This window comes from Ranitomeya variabilis, chromosome 1 (genome assembly GCF_051348905.1).
Source record: "Ranitomeya variabilis isolate aRanVar5 chromosome 1, aRanVar5.hap1, whole genome shotgun sequence".
Classification (NCBI taxonomy): domain Eukaryota; kingdom Metazoa; phylum Chordata; class Amphibia; order Anura; family Dendrobatidae; genus Ranitomeya; species Ranitomeya variabilis.
In genome coordinates, this window is record NC_135232.1 from 316536834 (window position 1) to 316560081 (window position 23248).

The 23248-nt window shown below is 43.7% G+C and overlaps 2 protein-coding genes across 9 annotated transcripts in view; one reads left to right on the top strand and one right to left on the bottom strand.

Annotated features, from left to right (window-relative positions):
• Positions 1–23248, bottom strand: part of LOC143816760 (zinc finger protein 219-like) — a 106745-nt gene that overhangs the window by 40383 nt on the left and 43114 nt on the right. Inside the window, exons 4-7 of one of the 8 annotated variants that reach the window (XM_077297548.1) lie at positions 6403–6491; positions 3837–3934; positions 3265–3313; positions 143–263 (exon numbers count right to left, since the gene is read on the bottom strand). The gene's annotated coding sequence lies outside the window, so the exon portion shown is untranslated. Of the gene's footprint in view, positions 1–142; positions 264–1868; positions 2476–2889; positions 3028–3264; positions 3314–3836; positions 3935–6402; positions 6492–23248 lie in introns of those variants that run through there. The other 7 variants (XM_077297538.1, XM_077297555.1, XM_077297566.1 and 4 more) reach the window with 7 other exon arrangements.
• LOC143816793 (tubulin polymerization-promoting protein family member 3-like) overlaps positions 14083–23248 on the top strand; it is an 82734-nt gene continuing 73568 nt past the window's right edge. Inside the window, exon 1 of the mRNA XM_077297613.1 lies at positions 14083–14199. Coding sequence (XP_077153728.1) covers positions 14188–14199 — 12 coding nt within the window. The 5' untranslated portion in view covers positions 14083–14187. The remainder of the gene's footprint in view (positions 14200–23248) is intronic.

Below are 23248 nucleotides of genomic sequence, written 5' to 3' on the forward strand. Positions count from 1 at the left end.
GCAGGGCTCTCATCATCCCCAAGAATAAACACATAATATCCATCCTATCATTGTGGGTCTATATCTGTGTGCACCTTTACATGTATTCTGACATTTGTGCACAGAAACTTCTATTTCTAACGCTCCGAGCTGGTGTCTGTACCTGATTGTATTCTGCATATCCCAGTGCCTTTGTAACTGTGCAAGCAGTCGCCATTAGACATTCTGGGGCACAGATGAAGTAGGAGGATCATGTCTCCTCACCACAGTGAATAATGTTATTCCTGAAACACAGTATGCAACACTTTACAATGCAGCATTATTCTCAATCCATCTCTACCACGTATACTGTAAGCAGACAATCTGAAAGGAACAACTGCAAAACGTCAGAAAATACACACTTCTTTCCTGGTATAAGATAATCTTGCCTGTCTTTGGTTTCATTTCCTATATAAAACACTGCAGGTTCCCTATATTTTATTCTACGGTTAGAAGCCTTAACTTTTACTACTAGGAGTTTCAGTAGCAGTCGTCACAGTGGATTTCTAACTTTTTTCCATGCCTATTTTTTCTGTAGTGTGCATCTCCCTAAGAAAGCATGAGAAAGTAAACCTAGAATATTTCCTCTAGATCTCGCCAGCTTCACATGTACCTGTGTTCTTCACAGCTATCTCATACGTGTTCTGCAGAACGACAGCTCTGTATATAGTGACAAGATATATATATATCCACATATCTGGATGTACGTTTGCATATTCCTGTGTGTATGTGTGCGCCCGTGTAATTTCATCACACATTCATTACTCAGACTCACTCAGCCATGTAATAGAGACAGAGAGAGCGAGAGACAGAAAATCACAAGGCCTCATTCTACCCCCTCCCTGCCCAGGCCCCAGACAGACAGGCGGGCATGTATATGTGGGGCGGGGGTGAAAACCCACCCTTTGCTGCACCCCACTTAACCCGTTCTCAGCCAAAAGTATATCAAGCAAGGGACTGCGTGCCTGCTTGTCAGAAAGATGGGTTAAGGGACTTATAAAATGATCTACTCCTCAATCAAGTAATCATAGGGTTAAGACAGCATTCCTTCCCCTCCCTCTTGCACCCTGTCCTCTCTTTCTTTCACCAAAAACCCTTTCACCTTATTCTGTGGCTCCCCCTCCCTTACACTCTTCACCCCCCCACTGCTTCACAGTACAAAGACCCTCTCATTCCCCTAACCCTCCCTCCTTTATTCTCACATTCCCCCTCTTCCTACCCCCCTTCCCATGCACAGCGAAGAAGGAGTGAGAGAGAGAAAAACACACTTAAAGGGAAAAAAAGTTGCCCTGTTCCGTTAATGTTTCTTCCGTGGATTTTAGCACACTTAGAATCGGTCTACGTGAGATTCTGCATGCTGACACTTGTCTCCCATCTCTCTTTCAGAGTCTGTCCGATGTCTTTCTGCATCCTTCTGTATTCTCCCTGTCTCTCACTATCTCACATTCCTCTTTCTGTTTCTCTCCTTCTCTCTCACTCCCTTTCTCCGCCCCCTCTCTCTCTCCGTTTCCCTCTCTCCTCTTTTCCTCCCTTCCTCTCTTTCTCTCTCTCCTGTTTCTGTCTCCTATACCCTCCCTCTCCTTCTCTCTCCCTCTCCCCCTCCTCTCTAGTACCCTCTGCACCTGCTAAGTTTTTTTAACCAATAATTCATTTTTTCCTCTCCCTTCTTTTAGCATTTCCGAAAAAAAAGCAAGCCAAAATTACCCCCCCACTTGAAATAAATATACCTTCCCATCCCTTACTTCGTCCGCACTCCCCAGACCCTTATGCAGAATGAGAGTAAAAAATCCCGGACAATAAATGGATAAAATAGTGTTCCCCGAGCAGGAAAGTCTGTGTGTTATACTCACACTCCCGGGCAGAGAAGAGATTATCTGCTCCCGACGTCAGCGCTACGTGGTTGGTGAAGAATTAAACCCATGGCAGGGACAGCGAGATGCCTCTTTGTGCTTTTCATGCGTGCTGCAATTTGCATTTTCTAAGGGCCTTTCATCAAGCATGCGATCTCTCAGGGAGAGTTACACAAAAGCAGCTCAAATCCCCGCCACAAAAATGGATGCCCCCCTTCCTCCCCCTTCTCCTCCTCTATCTCTCTCCTCTCACTGACTGCCTCTCTCTCTCACTTTCTCTCCTTTTCCCTCTCTTTTTCTAAACAGTCTCTCTTTCAGTGCCTCTCTCTCCTGTCTCTCTTCCTGTCTGCCTATTGATTAATTTCTGTCTGTCAACACTGCTCTGTCTCTCTCTCTCTGGGCTGATTTTTTTTCTCTTTCATTTTATAATCTCTCTCACTGTCTCTTTCAATGTCTCCCTTCATCGCTTGCTTTCTCCGGTCTCCTCTCTTCTTCAGCCTGCTCACTTCTCGCTTTTCATCTACCTATACTTTTCTGTTGATTCGCTCTACCCCTGGCTTTCTTACACATAGTTTTCCTGTCTGTATCCTAACACTGTCCCTCCCCTTTTACACCTAAATATCTGCTTTGAGGCTTCTCCTCTGACAATCTGTCTCACACCTGCACTCTCTTTGCCCTATCGTCTGGCACTCTAATTCTCACAGTGTCTCTTTCACATATGTGAATATATATATATATATATATATTCACATATGTGAATATATATATATATATATATATATATATATATATATATATATATATACATACATACATACATACATACATACACACATATATAGCCACTCACACACATTGGTTTATATATATCTTTATGTATGTGTGTGTGTATAGATTTCTTTTAATATATATAGACGATGCATATCTCAATATATATATCACACAGATAGATAGATAGATAGATAGATAGATAGAGGCATCGTCAAAATGAATTAAGAACTATATCCTTGTCTTCTCTCACCTGCTTTCTTGCTCCAGTCGTTCCCATCTCGGCAGATTACCCCACATGCACTATATTTCTACAAATCTGCTTGTCTCTTCCATCTCTCCTCCGTCACATGCCCTCCTCAGTTACTTTTTTCCAGCCCTGTCTCTTTGTCCTCCACGTTAGGGGAGTTATTTTGATGGACGGACAAGGAGCAGTTTTGCCTGTATGTCCTTTTGTGTGTGTGCATCATCACATGTCTCGGAGAACAATTTAATGCGAACGTCCGGAGAATACAAATGATGCATGATGCTTTGGAACATGTGTGGATGCTTCTGTGTGCCCCTGTAATATGACTGTGTGTGTGCTAAGTCATGGCTTAGTGCCACCTTACACACAATAGTCTCCTACCTTAGGATGGCAGCTTCCAAAAAAGAACTCGGGGAAGTTTGGATTCCATCTGAAATAAGGAGAAAAGTAATTTGTTAGCTTTATCTACTGCTAACATTACCAGGTACTACTAAACTAAAGCATCGTCAGCAATGTTATATATTAGGCCAACACAACCATGTATCAGATGATTAAACACTAGCCCTAATGTCCAGAGAACAAATGATAGGCCACCATCTACAGCAGTCTATACTCTGCATATCCATAAACCAGCGCAATACATGCTAGCACCCTGCATGCAATGTTAGACTGCGATTACTCTGCAACTACCTCTGAATTACAGGTCTACATATGTATCTCTGAAGCACTGTGACTTGACTATTACTATAGGAAGGATTAAAATGCCAGTATTGTGCAATACATTGGAATAATAGAATATCTGTGTTTTCTTCTGCTCCTCTGACCATGAGGTCTGTTATTCTGCATCCCCTAATATTCTCTCTGCCCCATTCCTGTTCTCACCCCTCTTCACCGTCTTCTATATCTCACCTAGGCTATGTTTCTTTTCTGCACCGCTTCGTTCTGTGTATTACCTGTATCCTCCGCCTCCATTTCTCTGTTTCTGTTTATTTCATGCCTCACATCTTGCTGAAGACTCAATTTATTGATCAGCAGATAATGAGGACACAGTCTGAATGACAACAGAGAGGAATGAGACAGAGGCAAGAAAGGGCTGTTATTACCTTACACACAGGCACATAGACACATCTGAGTCCAGTATTAGAAAGCACCCCACCTGCTCGGAGAGAAGACCCCACCTCAAATATTAGGGGCAGATCTCTTATATTTCTATATATGTGGACATGTAAATGTGCTGCTGGGATTTTCTCAGAAAATACATTGATTTTGCCTATGATCTTTGTAGTCTGAGAGTCACAAATGCCATTTACAAGCACAGTATTAATCTCATCAGCGGTAGGTAGGGGATAGAGCACATGTAAATCAATAGCGGACCTATGTGGTCAGCAAAGATTTATTTCTATTCATATCGGCTTTATATATGTGTCTATGTATAACATATCGACATATTTTGGCATACATGCACCTGTCTTGACTCGCCATATCTCACTATCCCCACTACTGCCAGGTGCGAATAGGGTTATACCGTCTAATATTAAACAATTGATTATTTTAAGATTCTCATCTTTTTTTCTATTTTCAATAAAAATCTGAAATTGATTGAATTATCGATTGTTTTCATCAGACCAATGCTGTTAGAACCATACTATAAAATTGTGTTTTTCTATATTGGTGAGCTGAAAGGTCGCAGTCGCACATAACGGAGGCTGCACAAGGCCAAAAACCATGCCCACACGCATGTGTGCCAATGGCAACACGATAAGTCCGGTATGGCAGAGGTATATTATTATAAATGACAGTAGCTGGCATACAGAAGAGCAACCTTGGCACAAAAAGAAAGTTTACATGGAAAAATTCTCTAGAATGGAAGTTTTGCTCCCCACAGATTTCCTTCAATAAAAATGTATTCTCAAATCATGTCACCATACCCTTAATATGTAAATTACCAGTATTACCCTTCCTTCATCTCCCCCCTATTAAGAAACCCTGCATGCCCCACTAATACTTCTTTTAGGTTGTAGGCTACGTAGTACTTATGCCAGTTCTCAAAAACATAGGCAACATCTCATATCAACAACTGTCCTCACTGCTAGCGGTCCTATTGTATCTTCTATACTTCTTGTGCTTCAGGTTGTCCACATTTGGGGACTTTTTTATTATTATTTAAATTTATGTATGTGAGGCAAAATATTTATATCTGCATTTGGATTTCATTAAAAATATTGCACCCTTTGCCTTTAATAGTCTCTAGTGTTGCACTGTCAATTGTTGGCAGCAGAATGAATTAACTGAGAGTCTGTCAGTGAGCTCATTGTAAAAGTCTGACAGGAGATTTTGTAACCCTTTTATCTGTTTTGTTCTGAGCTCCACAAAGCTGATTTGTGACCACGGACCACATGAAAGTTTATTGTGCAGCAAAACAAAGAGTTGGTAAAAGCCAACTGGTACAACATTATTAAAGAATTTAATCGCAAAAATGATTTTTAGCCCCAAGAACATGCACTAGAGTAAAAAAAAAAAAACAAAGATGGGCAACCTCTTAGGCTATGTTCACAAGTTGCGTTTTTGGTTTTTATGCGGCTTTTTTTATGCAACGTAAAAGCTGCGCACCAGCAAAATTATGCAAAGTAAAAGCTGCGTACCAGCAAAAGCTGTGAGATTTCAGAAATCTCCAGCACCACATTGGATTTTTTCCTGGCTGATTTGGAAAACTGCTGAGTTTTTGAAAACTGCAGCATGTCACTTCTTTCAGAGTTTTTGCAGCGTTTTTTCACACATAGCAATGAGCTATGGAGCCGCATATTCATCACTGTAATGTGCGGCACCACGTGACCGCTCATACAGGACAAGCTGCGGCGCTGAGAAGAAGCAACGAGGGATCTGGGTGACTATTTTGTTTCCAGCGGGCGGGCGCACAGGGAGTGGGAGGGGGTTTGGTTGCCGGAAAGTTTATTTTAACCACAAAAAAAATAAAAAAACATTGATTTTTCATTCCTTCTCTCCAGCGAATGCTGCTGAGAGAAGAAATGAATGGCGGCTTCAGCACCACAAGCTGGGGGGAAGCGCTTACTGTAGCGCTGTCTCCTGCACGCCACACAGACGGCAAACGGACAGCATCCGTGTGCGGTACGTGTTTTACACGGACCCATTGATCCGTGCGCTCCCACGAACACTGACATGTCTCCATGTTTTTCAAACGGACACACGGTCCGTGAAAACATGCTGACATGTGAGGAGACACATTGATTTTAATGTGTCTACATGAGTCAGTGTCTCCGGTACGTGAGAAAACTGTCACCACACGTACCGGAGCCACTGACGTGTGAAACAGGCCTCATTTGAATTACAATTACATATTGGTTGTTACCAAATTCTTAATACACTAGAAAGCAGCAACAAGGCTGCACAATATTTTTTAACCCCTTTACCCCCAAGGGTGGCTTGCATGTTAATGACCAGGCCAATTTTTACAATTCTGACCACTGTCCCTATATGAGGTAATAACTCTGGAATGCTTACATGGATCCCGGTGATTCTGACAATGTTTTCTCGTGACATATAGTACTTCATGGTAGTGATGGAATTTCTTTGATATGACTTGTGCTTATCTGTGAAAAAAGCGCAAACTTCCATCTCATATTTATGTCCTTAAATCACAAAGATATGTCACATAAAATACTTAATAAGTAACATCTCCCACATGTCTACTTTACATCAGCGCAATTTTGGAACCAAATTTTTTTTTCTTAGGAAGTTTATAAGGGTTAAAAGCTAAACAGCGATTTCTCATTTTTACAACACCATTTTATTTTAGGGACCACATCACATTTGAAGTCACTTTGAGGGGTCTATATGATAGAAAATGCCCAAAAGTGACACCATTCTAAAAAAAAAAAAACTGCACCCCTCAAGGTGTGCAAAACCACATTCAAGAAGTTTATTAACCCTTTAGGTGCTTTACAGGAATTTTAGAATTTACTTCAGATCCAATTTTTTTTATTTTACCAAGGGTAACAGGAGAAATTGGACCCAAAAAGTTGTTGTACAATTTGTCCTGAATACGCTGGTACCCCATATATGCAGGTAAACCACTTTGTAGGCATATGGCAGAGTTTGGAAGGGAAGGAGCAGCGTTTGACTTTTCAATGTAAAATTGGCTGGAATTGAGATCGAAGCCATGTTGCGTTTGGAGAGTCCCTGATGTGCCTAAACAGTGGACCCCTGCCGAAATCACACTATTTTGGAAACTAGACCCCCTAAGGAACTTATCTAGATGTGTGGTGAGCACTTTGAAACCCCAAGTGCTTCACAGAAGTTTATAATGTAGAGTCGTAAAAATAAAAAATCATATTTTCACAAAAATGATCTTTTTGCCCCAAAGTATTTATTTTCCCAAGGGTAACAGGAGAAATTGGACCCTAAAAGTTGTTGCTCAATTTGTTCTGAGTAAGCCGATACCCCATATGAAGGGAAGGCGCGAAATTGGCTAGAATTAATATTGGACACCATGTCGCGTTTGGAGAGCCCCTGATGTGCTTAACCCCTGACCTCGGGCGGGATAGTACATCCGAGGTCAGAACCCCCGCTTTGATGCGGGCTCCGGCGGTGAGCCTGCATCAAAGCCGGGACATGTCAGCTGTTTTGAACAGCTGACATGTGCCCGCAATAGCGGCAGGTGAAATCGCGATTCACTCGCCGCTATTAACTAGTTAAATGCCGCTGTCAAACCAGCGCTTCCGGACGGAAATGAGCGCATCGCTGACCCCCGTCACATGATCGGGGGTCAGCGATGCCTCTGTATAGTAACCATAGAGGTCTTTGAGACCTCTATGGTTACTGATCCCCGGTAGCTGTGAGCGCCACCCTGTGGTCGGCGCTCATAGCACACCTGCATTTCTGCTGCATAGCAGCGATTAGCAGCGATCGCTGCTATGTAGCAGAGGTCATCGAGTTGTGCCAGCTTCTAGCCTCCTATGGAGGCTATTGAAGCATGGCAAAAGTAAAAAAAAAAAAAGTTAAAAAAATGTGAAAAAAACAAAAAAATATAAAAGTTTAAATCACCGCCCCTTCACCCCATTCAAAATAAATCAATAAAAAAAATCAAACCTACGCATATTTGATATCGCCGCATTCAGAATCGCCCGATCCATCAATAAAAAAAGGGATTAACCTGATCTCTAAACAGCGTAGCGAGAAAAAAATTAGAAAAGCCAGAATTAAGTTTTTTTGGTCGCCGCGACATTGAATTAAAAAGCAATAACAGGCGATCAAAAGAACGTATCTGCACCAAAATGGTATCATTAAAAATGCCAGCTCGGCACGCAAAAAATAAGCCCTCAACCGACCCCAGATCATGAAAAATGGAGACGCTACAGGTATCGGAAAATGGCGCAATTTTTTATTTTTTTTTAGCAAAGTGTGCAATTTTTTTTCACCACTTAGATAAAAAATAACCTAGTCATGTTAGGTGTCTATAAACTCGTACTGACCTGGAGAATCATAAAGGCAGGTCAGTTTTAGCATTTAGTGAACCTAGCAAAAAAGCCAAACAAAAAACAATTGTGGGATTGCACTTTTTTTGCAATTTCACCGCACTCTGAATTTTTTTCCCGTTTTCTAGTACACAACATGCTAAAACCAATGATGTCGTTCAAAAGTACAACTTGTTTCGCAAAAAGTAAGCCCTCACATGACCATTGACGGAAAAATAAAAAAGTTATGGCTCTGGGAAGGAGGTGAGCAAAAAACGAACAAGGAAAAACGGAAAATCCTAAGGTCATGAAGGGGTTAAACAGTGGAAACCCCCCAATTCTAACTCCAACCCTAACCCCAACACATCCCTAACCCCAACCCTAGCCACAACCCTAACAACAAACCTAACCCTAACACACCCTTAACCCTAACCCAAATCCGAACCCTAATCCCAACCGTAACCATAATCCAAACCCTAACCCCAACCCTAACTTTAGCCCCAACCCTAACTTTAGCCTTAACCCTATCTTTAGCCCAAACCCTAACCTTAGCCCAACTCACTTTAGCCCAACTCTAACCCTAATGAGAAAATGGAAATAAATACTTTTTTTGCGGTCACAGTTAACGGTGATCGCAATACCGGGGTCGGTAAAAACCGACCCAAATCATGTTCTCTGGGGTCGGCTGCAGAGAGTAGGGGTTAAATGTAACTCTCATCATTCTCCCCTGCTCACGCCGATCGCCGGCAGAGCAGGGGAGAATGATGAGAGTTGTGTTCAGCACCCGGGAACAGCACTTACTGCTACGCTTCTTTCCTGGCGCCCTTCCGTGTGGTACTGATGCGGCACACACATGCCACATGTGTGCCGCAAATATTACACACACGGACACTGACATCTCCGGTACCGAAAATATCAGGACGTGTGAAAGAGGCCTTATAGCGGGTTTTTATGTTTGGCAGCTGTCACATGCTAAAAGATGCTTTTTATGGCAAAAATTAGTTTTTGCATCACATTTTGATAGCTATAATTTTCCCATATTTTGGCCCACAGAGTCATGTGAGGACTTGTTTTTTGCGGGACGAGCTGACGTTTTTATTGGTACCATTTTGAGGCACATGACATTTTTTGATCACTTTCTATTCCGATTTTTGCGAGACAGAATGAGCTAAAACCAGCAGTTCATGAATTTCTTTTGGGGAGGCGTGTACACCATTCTGCGTGTGGTAAAATTGATAAGGCAGTTTTATTCTTCGGGTCAGTACGATTACAGTGATACCTCATTTATATTTTTTTTTATGTTTTGCCGCTTTTATATAATAAAAACTATTTTATAGAAAAAATAATTGCTTTTGCATCACTTTATTCTGACAGCTATAACTTTTAAATTTTTGTGCTGATGACACTGTATGGTGGCTCGTTTTTTGCAGGACAAGATGTTGTTTTCAGCGGTACCATGGTTATTTATATCTGTCTTTTTGATCGTGTGTTATTCCACTTTTTGTTCGGCGGTATGATGATAAAGCATTGTTGCCTTTTTTTGTTTTTTTTTATGGTGTTCACTAAAGGGGTTAGGCTTCTTTCACACTAGCGTCGGGCTCGGTCCGTCGCAGTGCGTCGGGCCGAGGTCACCGACGCTAGCGTTGTCTCCGCTGCACAACGGGGGCAGCGGATGCATTTTTCCAGCGCATCCGCTGCCCCATTGTGATGTGCGGGGAAGTGCGGGGAGGTGGGGGCAGAGTTCCGGCCGCGCATGCGCAGTCGGAAAAAGCGGACCGTCGTGAGCAAAAAAGTTACATGTAACGTTTTTTGCTCCCGACGGTCCGCCACAACACGGCGCAACCGTCGCCAAAACTACGCATTGCGACGTATTGCAGTTAACGCCAGTGTGAAAGTAGCCTTAACTAGTGGGACAGTTTTATAGGTCGGGTCATTAAGGACGCGGCGATACCAAATATCTGTACTTTTATTGTTTACCTTTTTTTTTTTTTCCATTAAAATGTTTATCTAAATATTGATTTTATTTTATTTATTTTTTTATATTTTTACAATTACTTAAAAAAAATGTTTTTAACTTTATTCTAACTTTTACACTTTGTCCCACTAAGGGACAATCATTTTTTGCAGGCTAATTGCTTCTATAGCATGCGGTCTGGGGCTCCATACAAGGTCTCACCTCGTGGGGTAAGGATCACTCTGAGAAGCGTCAGGAATCAGCCCAGAACTTCAAGAGAGGACCTGGTCAATTACCTAAAGAGAGCTGGGACTACAGTCTCAAACATTACCATTAGTAAAACATTACAGTCATGGATTAAAATCCTGCAGGGCACGCAAGGTTCCCCTGCTCTTGCCAGGACATGACCAGGCCCATTTGAAGTTCGCCAATGACCATCTGAATGATCCAGGGGAGGAATAGGAGAATGTCATGTGGTTAGATGAGACCAAAATAGAACTTTTTGGCATCAAATATACTTGCCGTTTTTGAAGGAAGAAGAAGGATGAGTACAATCCCAAGAACACCGTACCAATCGTGAAGCATGGTGGGGAAAAAGTCATACTTTGAGGGTGCTTTTCTGCAGTGAGGACAGGACAACTGCACCATATTGAAGGGAGGATGGATAGGGTTATGTATCGTGAGATTTTGGCCAACAAGCTCCTTCCCTCATAATAGCACTGAAGATGGGTCAGGGCTGGGTCTTCCAGCATGACAATGACCCGAAACACACAGCCAGGGCAACTAAGGAGTGGCTCTGTAAGAAGCATTTCAAGGTCATGGAGTGGCCTAGTCAGTCTACAGATCTAAACCCAAGAAGATCTAGAACATCTTTGGAGGGAGCTGAAACTCAATGTTGCCCAGCAACAGCCCCGAAGATCTTTATGGAGGAGTGGGCTAAAATCCCTGCTGCAGTGTGTGCAAACTTGGTCACAAACTACAGGAATCCTCTGACATCTTTAATTGCAAACAAAGTTTCTGTACCAAATATTAAAACCTGTTACGTTTCCTATTGTATCCAATGCTTATTTAATGCAATAAAATGCAAATTATGTAAAAATCATACAATGGGATTTTCTGTATTTTTTTTAAGATTCTGTCTCTCACAGTTGAAGTGTACCTATGATAAAAATTACAGACCTCTTAATTCTTTGTAGATGGGAAAACATGTAAAATTGGCAGTGTATCAAATACATATTTTCCCTACAGTATGCTCCATTCAGGCAAGTGCAAAATAGTTTTCAATGGAGAAAATAGAGTGCATATTCATTGCAGCAGTTTATCGCATAAAGAACAAAAGGAAATAAAATTCATTGTGCCCCATCCTTCTCCCCCTACATCATATGATGAGGCAGAGCTGGAATCTCTCCATACATGTTAGATGGTTTTCTTATCTTACCAAAAAAAGATCGATGGAAAAGATAGATGAGGCACCCAGTTTATTTTGTCACTGTATTTTTGAGAAGGAAGATACTTTATATCAATACAGTCAAACATTTTCTCCCAGAGTCACAAAAGTTAAGAAATATTGGAAGATAGCCATGATGGGTCCTCATATTGGAAGCTCATTTACAGATGCCGACTGTAGCCATTAAATGACCACCGACCAACTGTATCTAAGCAGATTGGCGGCCTTTTAATAGCCTGTCTAGACAGACTCACTTATATTGCCATTAATGCCACAGCCCTTTACATACATTATAGGTACTTTCCCGATTGTGGCTCACAATCGAGATTCCCTATCAGTATGTCTTTGGAGTGTGGGCAAAAGCGGAGAACCCAGAGGAAACTTACACAAACATCGGGAGAACATACAAACTTCCCTCAGATTTTGTCCTTGGTGGCATTTGAACCCAGGACCTCAGCACGGCAATGCTGCAGTGCTAACCACTGAGCCACCATGTGAAATACCAGATATTTAGAAGATCAGACCTGGGCCATAGCCATACACAAGGATAATCCCCAGTTAGCTTTTCCCAGCACGGTTGCAGATTGACAGGTTTGTTATTGACAGGTCTCCCGGTATGGAAGAGACCTGTTAAACACCTGAAGCTGTGTGGGGTGGCAGTGCCAGGTTAGTCTCAGGCTACGGTCTAACTTCTAACTACTGTATATTTTCTCTGAAATTCCCCGATGCACCCTGTTGATTTGGGTTTCATGTTGGGTTAAGAATCGTTAATCAGATGACAGGGTGTCTTTAAATAGTTAAAAAAAAAAAAAAAAAAAGGTGGGATTACATTTTGCTATAATAATGATTCATGGTCTGCACCACCAGATCACATCCTAGTTCTAAAAGTCTAAAAAACAGTATATTTGGATTCAGAGCTTCACAGTATACCTAGTTGGATCCAGGTTCCGTCGGAACAATTGAGTCCAGCAGAACAGGACGTATGAGGACTGTCAGCAGAAGATATGACATCTCATGCACATCATTTTCTCTTGGGGTGTATAACCGAAGGATTTCACAAGTAAACTAAAGCTTCTAAATTATCCTTTAACCAGGGTCCAATTCATTATTGCATTTGCTCCTTATTAATTTTTTAATACTTTGTCTTTTTTGCCTGTAATTCATTTGAGCCTTATTCTTCTTTTAATTTGCACCTTTTTTATTTTATGTGTTTGTTTGTTTTTTTTTATCATTGCAGTCGGGATTTAATTGTTTCCAGATTTTTTTTGCCAATTCATAAATTGCGACTTTTTAAACTCACAAATTTTTTGAAAAAATGTACTCCAGTCCACCCTGTATTGATTTCATGTATGTCTGAAATATTTGCATTAAAGTGAACATGCAACTTTTTGTGCTAAAAAGACAGACAACAGAATATCCAAAAATAGCCGCACGGCTCCGCTCCGTTAGGGCGTTAGGACCCACTACGAGGTTTGCCGTGAAGGGGCAGTGGGCTTCATACAGTCTGATCAGAATGTTAAACTGAAAACCTCATGTTCAGTATTTAAATTTTTGCCTAGCGGCTTTAGATCAACGTATGATTTTGGGATGTGCGGTTCATGTTTTTTTTTTTTTTTTCTTTTTCCACAAAGCATGTACTTGTCTCTTTTTTTGGACCAGCACTCCTCCCATTTGGCACAGGTGATTTTAATTAGCAGGAGACTGCAAAGTAAGGGGTCTAGCCCATTTTGGCTCTCACTGAAGAGCTGGAGGAAGGCGAGTTCAAATGCTCCCTTCATTTTGGTGCTGGTGCTGTGTGGCGGCCATTGTTGCTGTGGCTTTGTGCTGGTGGGGCGGCGCGGTCTGGAGTCTTGGGGGCTCAGTCTCGCAGCATGGGTGCTGTGGGGCCACAGGCCGTCCGCCCTGCTGGTGCATGGCCGCTGCGGCGGTGGTCGCCGCACGGCTCCGCTCCGTTAGGGCGTTAGGACCCACTACGAGGTTTGCCGTGAAGGGGCAGTGGGCTTCATACAGTCTGATCAGAATGTTAAACTGAAAACCTCATGTTCAGTATTTAAATTTTTGCCTAGCGGCTTTAGATCAACGTATGATTTTGGGATGTGCGGTTCATGCTTTTTTTTTTTTTTTTTCTTTTTCCTTTTCCACAAAGCATGTACTTGTCTCTTTTTTTGGACCAGCACTCCTCCCATTTGGCACAGGTGATTTTAATTAGCAGGAGACTGCAAAGTAAGGGGTCTAGCCCATTTTGGCTCTCACTGAAGAGCTGGAGGAAGGTGAGTTTAAATGCTCCCTTCATTTTGGTGCTGGTGCTGTGTGGCGGCCATTGTTGCTGTGGCTTTGTGCTGGTGGGGCACCATTTTGAAGAATCTGTCTCTCCAAAAATAGTCAAATACTGCAAGACAAGAAAGAAAAGTGACGGCAAAAAAAGCCCACAAATGATGAATCAGGTACCTATACTCTGTTATATCCAAGGTACTCCAGACTTGTAATTAGTAAATTTTAATCCAGATTATGCTAATTAGTTTTAATTTTAAGATTCTTTCCATCTTAGCTACACAGTATTACTGCAACCGTATTCTGAAATGTCAGTAAGCATCTAAATGACATACACACTGTTCACAAATAAAGACTTGAATGATCTAGCTTGTTTTCTGACATACAATCTTTCCACCAGCTGTATCCAGCTGGTCCAATGCCCACCCATGGTTTGGATGTCCACACAATAGTTTTGTAGTTTTGCACCCAGATACTAAAAGTCTTGCAAAGTTTTATGGGGTCCAAAAGCTTTATATAAAAAAACAAACTGTTGAAGTTTTGGGTTTTTTTTTTATTTCCAAGTAATCCTAAAATAAACAGTACATTCTATCATTTACAAACATTTAAACAAAATGATGTTAGTGTGGATACACAAATAATAAAAAAAAAAAATCTGCCCTAATTCAAGATCTCTTAAAATACTGTGGATAATCAGACAATACTGCCCAATGTATGAGCAGCATAGTATGGGGACAGGTTCTCTCACCTATTAGCCAAAATGGCACAAAAAAATTGTATTAGCAAAGTGTGTTCATGAAGAAAGGTGCTATTCGAGCACACTTGTGTCCTGAGTATTTTCGGCGTGCTCGAAAAGTATGCTCGAGCCGCTGCAGCTACATGTCTCCAGAATGTTCGACAGCCGCAAAACATGCAGAGATTGCCTGTTTGTCAGGTAATCCCTGCATATGTTGCGGCTGTCAAACAGTCGCGAGACATGTAGCTGCAGCGACTCAAGCATATTTTTCTAGCACGCTGAAAATACTTGATTAGGACACGAGTTTGCTCATATTACACCTTATCCGAGCACGCTTGCTCATCACTAGAAAGCACGCCTTCCCTTTTAGCAGTGATGGACAGATGGTTGTTTTGTATCTGCATGTCTACATCTATCTATCTATCTAAAAACAAAAGAATACAGCAGCATCCTGTAAGCGCGAAGATGTATGCAGGGCATAAACAGAAATCATGGGGCCCCATAGCAGACGTTTTTTAAAAAAAGAATATTTGGCGGCGTCACGAGAGACCATATCTCACAACTTTAAAGCCCTTACAAAGTAATTTTCCTCCTACTGAAGTCCATAGATTTCCCTCTCAATGCCCCATAAATTAGGATGCCAACAAAAGTGCCCCCAAACACAGCATGATACTCCCACAGTGAATGCCTCCATAGTAACTTCCACACACACAGTATGATGGCACTACTGTACCACCTCCCCGGCAAAGTATGGTTACCCCCAACATAGTATGATGCTTCAACTTTTACCTCAACACAGTCCTCCATACAGTATATTGGCACCCTCCACACTGTATGCTGGCCCCACTAGCAATCCAAACAGTATAACTGACCCCCACACAGCCCTCCAAACCCCATAATGGCCCACACACAGTCATCCACACAGAATGATAGACCCCACACAAACCTTCACACTGTATAATTACTCGCATATAGTGTAATGGCCCCACTAGTGCTCCAAACAGGCTCCCACATAGCCCTCCAAATACTATATTAGCCCCACACATAGCCCTCTATAGTATGATGGCCCCCACATAGTCCTCCAAATATTATAATGACCCCCACATAGCATAATGGGTCCCACATAGCCCTTCAAGTAGTGTAATGGCCCCCACATAGCCTTCCATATGGTATAATGAGCCAAACATTGCCCTCCATGTAGTATATTGCACCCCATCGCCTTCTATAAAGAATAATGCGCCCCTATTGCTCTCAATGTAGTATGATGTGCCCCCATTGCCCTCCATATACTATAGTGCACACCCTTCATTGTCCTCCATAAAGTATAATGTGCGCCTATTGCACTTCATATAGTATAATGCGCTTCCATATAGTATAATGTAAACCCATTGCATTTCATATAGTATAACGTACCTCCATATAGCATAAACTGCTACACAATGTACTCGATTTAAAAAAATGAATAAATAAATACCGTATATACTCAAGTATAAGCCGACCCGAATATAAGCTGAGGCACCTAGTTTTGCCACAGAAAACTGGGTAAGCCTACTCGAGTATAAGCTGGGTATGCATTGTCCCCTCATCCCAGTCCTGCTATGTGTGGCTCCCCCTGTTGTATGCACGGCTCGGTGTCCTCCCCCTTGTATGCATGGCTCCCCCATACTCCCCCATGTATGCATGGCTCCCCTGTACTCCCCCGTGTATGCATGGCTCCCCGTACTCCCCCGTGTATGCATGGCTCCCCGTACTCCCCCGTGTATGCATGGCTCCCCTGTACTCCCCCGTGTATGCATGGTTCCTCCGTACTCCCTCGTGTATGCATGGCTCCCCCGTACTCCCTTGTGTATGCATGGCCCCCCCGTGTATGCATGGCTCCCTCATACTCCCCCTTGTATGCATGGCATGGCTCGACTCCCCTGCCCTCCCCGTCATACTCACCCCCTCCTGGCGCGGTCTCTGCACTTCCCTGATTCTCCATTGTCCTGGGGTCAGCAGCTTCTTCCTGTGCAGAGCGGTCATGTGGTACCGCTCATTAAGGCAATGAATATGTGCTCCACACTTATGGGAGTGGAGACGCGTACATATTCATTACCTTAATGAGCGGTACCATGTGACCGCTCTGCGCGGGAAGAAGCTGCCGGCGCCCGAACAGAGATGCGCAGATGGAGATCCAGCGACGGAGGGTGAGTATTGATGTCTGACTCGTGTTTAAGCCGAGGGGGTCATTTTCAGCACAAAAAATGTGCTGAAAATATCGGCTTATACACGGTACTCACCTTCCCTCGGTTGCCGGCAGTTCCAGTCTCCTCAGAGTTTCGTCAGGAGAACTGCACATTTCCGCGCAACAGATGCCATGTAGTGACGTCATCGCGCCTGCTGAGACATCAGATCTCAGACACAGAGGGAAAATGATGGGGGAGGGAGCGGACGGTTTCCCTCCTCCATCATTGCTTCCACTGTATCAGCTTCAACATAGCTGGTTATCAAGAACTAGATGGTGGCCCGATTCTAATGCATCGGGTATTCTAGAATATGTATGTCCACGTAGTATATTGCCCAGCGACGTAGTATATTGCCCAGCGACGTAGTATACAGCACAGAGCAACGTAGTATATTGCCCAGTGACGTAGTATATTGCCCAGTGACGTAGTATATTGCCCAATGACATAGTATACAGCACAGAGCCACGTACTATATTGCCCAGTGACGTAGTATATTGTCCAGTGACGTAGTGTATTGCCCAGCGACGTAGTATATTGCCCAGCGACGTAGTATATTGCCCAGTGACGTAGTATATTGCCCAGTGACATAGTATATTGCCCAGTGACATAGTATATTGCCCAGTGACATAGTATATTGCCCAGTGACATAGTATATTGCCCAGTGACATAGTATATTGCCCAGTGACATAGTATATTGCCCAGTGACATAGTATATTGCCCAGTGACATAGTATATTGCCCAGTGACGTAGTATACAGCACAGAGCCACGTAGTATATTGCCCAGTGACGTAGTATACAGCACAGAGAAACGTAGTATATTGCCCAGCTACGTAGTATATTGCCCAGCCACGTATGTCACAGGTTAAAAAAAATAAACATATACTCACCATCCACAGGCGCGTTGTAGTTCTGTCGCCTGTGTGGGGTGCAGGCGGCAGCTTCCGGTCCCAGGGTGTGATGACGTTGCGGTCACGTGACCGAGACTTCATGGCAGGTCCTTCTCGCGCAGGACTTGTGATGACGTCGCAGTCACATGACCGTGACGTCATGGCAGGTCCTTCTCCTAGACCATCCTTGCCACCGGAACGTGCCGCTTGCATGGACCAGCTGGAGCATTGCGAGGAGCGGGAAAGGCGGCGGAAGGGGAGTATCTAATGATTTTTTTTTTTTTTTTTTAACATTAGTGCATAGGCTGCGTCAATAGTAAAAACTTGGTCACACAGGGTTAATAGCAGCGGTAACAGAGTGCGTTACCCGCGGCATAACGCGGTCCGTTACCGCCGGCATTAATCCTGTGTGAGCGGTGACCGGAGGGGTGTATGCGGGCGCCGGGCACTGAGTGCGGGGAGTAAGGAGCGGCCATTTTCTTCCGGATTGTGAGCGTCGCTGATTGGTCGTGGGCGTTTTGCCACGACCAATCAGCAACTTGGATTCCATGGCAGACAGAAAGACAGACAGGACAGACAGAAGGAAGTGACCCTTAGACAATTATATAGTAGATAAAGGGGTCCCAACACAGTATCTTTTATTTATATTACTAATTTAAAAAAACAGGTTGGGGTCCCCCCCCCCCCCCCAAACACACTTTTACTTTTTTATCTTAAATTAACAGTTATCCTCACTAAACGCCTATTCCACTGAAGCCCTTGTCTTCTGTAACAAAACAAAAAACAACAAGATTCCTCATCTCTCCGTCGTTCTGTCCCACATAGCGACGCTTAAACGATCCCGACATTGCTCTGTGAAAAAGCTCATGTTAAAATTGCATTATAATAGGATCATATTCGCATGAAAAACACATGACACTTGTATGACACTCGTTTGACTTTTCAGGAACAAAATTGGACCAATTTTAAAAACGCTAATGTGTCTCCAGCCTTAGAGACACATTAGCGTTTTTAAAATTGGTCCAATTTTGTTCCTGAAAAGCCAAACGAGTGTCATACAAGTGTCATGTGTTTTTCATGCGAATATGATCCTATTATAATGCAATTTTAACATGAGCTTTTTTCACAGAGCAATTCTCTGTCGTTTCCACATATTTTTCCAAAGAAATATTCTTCAAGGTATACATATGTTCATATAAAAGAGCTGGGCACCAATTGATACAGCTTACATGTGTTTGTTAAATCAATGCCTCATAAACCTTCTCAGGATCTTTTCAGGGTGGTGCATGCTCATAGAGTAATTGTAACTAGATCGCAAGAAATTAGAGAATTGGAGCACTTACCCAATGCTTTGTGATGTATATCTTTAATCCACAATTAGGATAACATCAAAACTTTTTAAAGTGCGATGTGCAGGTGGCAGGGGAGCTTTGCAGGTGAAAAATACTGACGGACTACAGCCCTTTTGTGCAAACTTAGGAAACTTGATGAGTAGAGATAGGTGGAAGCCTGGATGTTCGGGTCCGGCGGATTTAGCCGAACAGTTACAAAAAGTTCGGGTTCGAGTACCAGAACAGTACCTGAACCCGGACCCCATTCACTTGAATGGGGGGCCCGAACATCCATTGTTTGCCACGCTGTCATGTGCATGCATGACAACCAGCCTTGCTAAAGCAGACAGCTGGGGGCTGCTATTCTCAGCCAGAATCTGACCCTGCTGAAAGTAAGGTTCCCCTTCCCGCATGTTATAACACCTTACACAGGGACAAAGAGGAAGGTGCAGATGAAAGTGCAGGTTCCTTCATCAGGTGGTGGGGGCATACTCGTTGGCGACGTCACTGGCACAGGGCCCCTCAGAGTACGCAAAAGTGTCGCTGCTGGTGGGAGGCGCCCCCGCTATGCAAACACACCGCTGTACTTTGAGGGGCTCTGTGCCAGTGCCAATGCGAACGAGTGGGCCCCCCCTGCTTGCTCAGGATCACAGCACTTGCAACGTTGAAATACTTACCTCTCCCTGCTCCACCGCCGTGACGTAGTCCACGTTTCCTGGGCCCACTAAAACCTTGAACCAGCCCTACCCCCCACAACTTTTGCCAAATGACCCCCAAGTTCCAATGCCCAACTATTATTATAAAGTTAATTAAGATTGACAAGCTTCATAAACAAGAATGGATGTTTTTGGCATTAAAATGGGCACTGTAGGTGTTTTCCTGGCCTCCACTCACTGCCGACTATGCTTCCCCATTGACTTGCATTGGGTTTCGTGTTTAGGTCGATCCCCGACTTTTAGCGATAATCGGCCGACTGCACTCGACTCGACTCTGGGCAAAGTTGGGTTTCACAAAACCCGACTGGATCTTAAAAAAATTCAAGTCGCTCAACCCTAGTATAGACCTTTTTTTTAAGTGCAAGAATTACCGGGGGACAAGGCTTCACCCATGTCACGGAGTGATGCTGGCGACCCTGTTGGTGACGAGCCTGTCGTTGACTCCTGCTGGGGCTCCGGGTCAGCTGGGGCTGGAGAAAAAATAAATTATTACATTATTACATACCTGAGGAGCTGCACTGTAATTACTGTTGTAACAAATGTGCCGCCATATACTGGGCCGTATTTTGGGTCATATGATCAGGGGCCTCATTGTATGCAGGACTGTGCAGTGCCGGGTGTGCACGAGGAGCACAGAGCGTAGCCGGGTGTGTCCGAGGCGTGCGGAGCGGAGCAGGGTGTGTACGAGGTGTGCGGAGCCGAGCATTATGTGCTGCCAATATACAAGATGGAGCACTGTGAGGTGTATACGTATATGTGTGTATACATGCCCCTCATTTTACAACGGTGTGTCTGACGTTGGGTGCACGCCACCCAAAAACTGTTGGTTCTGCCATGAATGTCCTGACAGTCTGTGCATACTCATCACCTGGGGAGGCAGCACGAAAATTGCCGAGGGCAGCAGAAACACAAAAAACGGTTGTGGCCATATACTATGCTAACCTATCTTAACCACACTCACCACGATGTGGAAGGCTCTGTGACCGGATGCTGGCTAGGCGCTCACTGGACCTGTACTGCAGATCCGCCAGCTTCTTCCGGATCTGGGTACTGGAGCGCTGCACTCCAAATCTCTGGGCTAGGCCCCGACTGATCCTCCGCAGCACAGCCTGCTTATGGAGGACGGGATGTTCTTGGTGATTATGACACCCATAATCACGGGCATCTACCTCAGCTACTAGATAACGCACTTCTGCATCACCCCAAGGTGTTGCACGTCGCCTGGCCGCCATTTTGCCGCCACTAGTTAAAAGCAAGGCCGCAGCACTGTCCTTTAACACGCCCACAACGCATCAGCGCCGTAAACCACGCCCACGACGCATCAACGTCACCGCGTCACAGTATTAGAGGACGCTACTGCGTTCGCGAAGGAAGCGGCCTGTATTGTAATCTCTAGGTCATACCAAAGACGCTAATGCGTTCTAAATGTTACGCATAATCAATATAGCGTCTCCGGTTGCACTGGAAGACTGGAGTGTTGGTGGTTTCATGTATGGATACGTATTAATGTTTAGAAAGGTATTTTTATTTTTATGTCTGTGAGTATGTATGTGTATATGTAGGTATCTGTGTAGATTTCAATGTTGATGTATATGGATGTATCTGTATACATAGGAATACACGTATGTATATATGGGCCCTTACTGCAGAAAGAATGAGAAACAAAGCTTTTGCAAAGTAAAACACACAGTTTATTAGACAAATCAGTACAATAAGTAAAACAGTGTATAAATGTCAGTAGTAGCCCACTATAAGTTCTGATGCTGCCAAGTAACAGCACCAGGACCGTTAAAATATTGGCAGTAGTTGTCTCGGCAGGTCTTCGCATCATGGGTGTTTCTGCCAGGTAACAATGGTTGAAGGCCTGCAATTGCGGGATCATTTGCGCGCCATTCACCGAGCTGCACTTCCCCATTTACTAGGCCCACAGAGTCCATGAAGCCAGGTGGACTGTACGCCAAAGCATCTCGACGGCGAAGGAAGTTGTGAAGCACGCAACAAGCCAAAACAACGGAGTCTATCGATTCAAGCTTCATGTTAATAGGCGTGTGGAAAACTCTGAAGCGATTGGCCATGATACCGAAGGCATTTTCTACAACCCGACGTGCCCTTGACAAGCGGTAATTGAAAATTCTTCTTTACTCTGTTAGACTTTTTTGGGGGAACGGTTTGATAAGATTGGGATGAAGCGGGAAGGCCTCATCACCGACAAAAACAAAATTAAGGTTGCCTCTAGTCTCAGAGTTGGGAGGCAAGTGAAGGTCACAGTTGTTCAAACGCTCTCCAAAGAGTGTGTGCTCTAAAACGCCACCATCGGAAACCCTTCCGTTCATGCCAACATCTACATTTATAAATTCGTAATTCGCGTTAACAAGGGCCATCAGGATGATGCTGAAATAGCCCTTATAATTAAAGAAGTAGGATCCGCTGTTCGGTGGTTGAGTGATCCGGACATGTTTCCCGTCCAAAGCCCCACCACAGTTTGGGAACTGCCAAAGCTGCTCAAAATCGGAGGCAATCTTTTTCCATTCCTCCTCCGTGTTGGGAAACTGCATGTAGCTACGTAGACTGTGGAAAATCGCATCACATGTCTCTGGAATTAGAAAGCTGAGCAGGGTCCTTGAAATGGCTGAAGAAAAATGCAAGTCTTGTAGCGAGCGCCCGGTGGCCAGGAATCGCAGCGTGACTGCCAATCTTTCATCTGCCGGGATGGCAGCACGCATCGCTGTATCCTTCCGTTGAATCAGAGGAGTAATTCTTTCCAGTAAATGTTTGAAGGATTCCTCAGACATCCGCAGATAGTTGCAGAAATCATGATGATTGTTATCCTGAAGCTCTCTTACAAGTTGCATGTGGGACAAATCAGACCTCTTCTGCAGCCATTCTCTGGTCCACATGCGACGCTTTCGTTTGGAACGCCTCTCTTGCATCCGGGCCGCATCTTGCCGCCGAGCTTCCTCAACCAGCAATGCAGCAAACACAACAGCACACTGCGCATTGTTCATGATGCTGCAAACACACACATAAAAGAAAAAGAGGAGAAAGTTAATAAAGAAAAAAAAAAAAATCCATTCCGTTACCATGCATGACAGAAAACATGCTGTATGGGTGTGCAAGCACAAGACCCCCTGAAATAGCAGCCCATGTAAAAGTATATGGACACAGATAGCAGCCAATCCCTCACTCCATCCCACCACAGCAATGATAGCAAGAAATTATTTTTAGGTGCCCTATAAAAAAGTTAGGGGACAATGAAAACGCACTTGTGACCCCAAACAATACCTACCGTCCACAATGTATAGTTGTCCGAAGAATCCTTGCAGAACA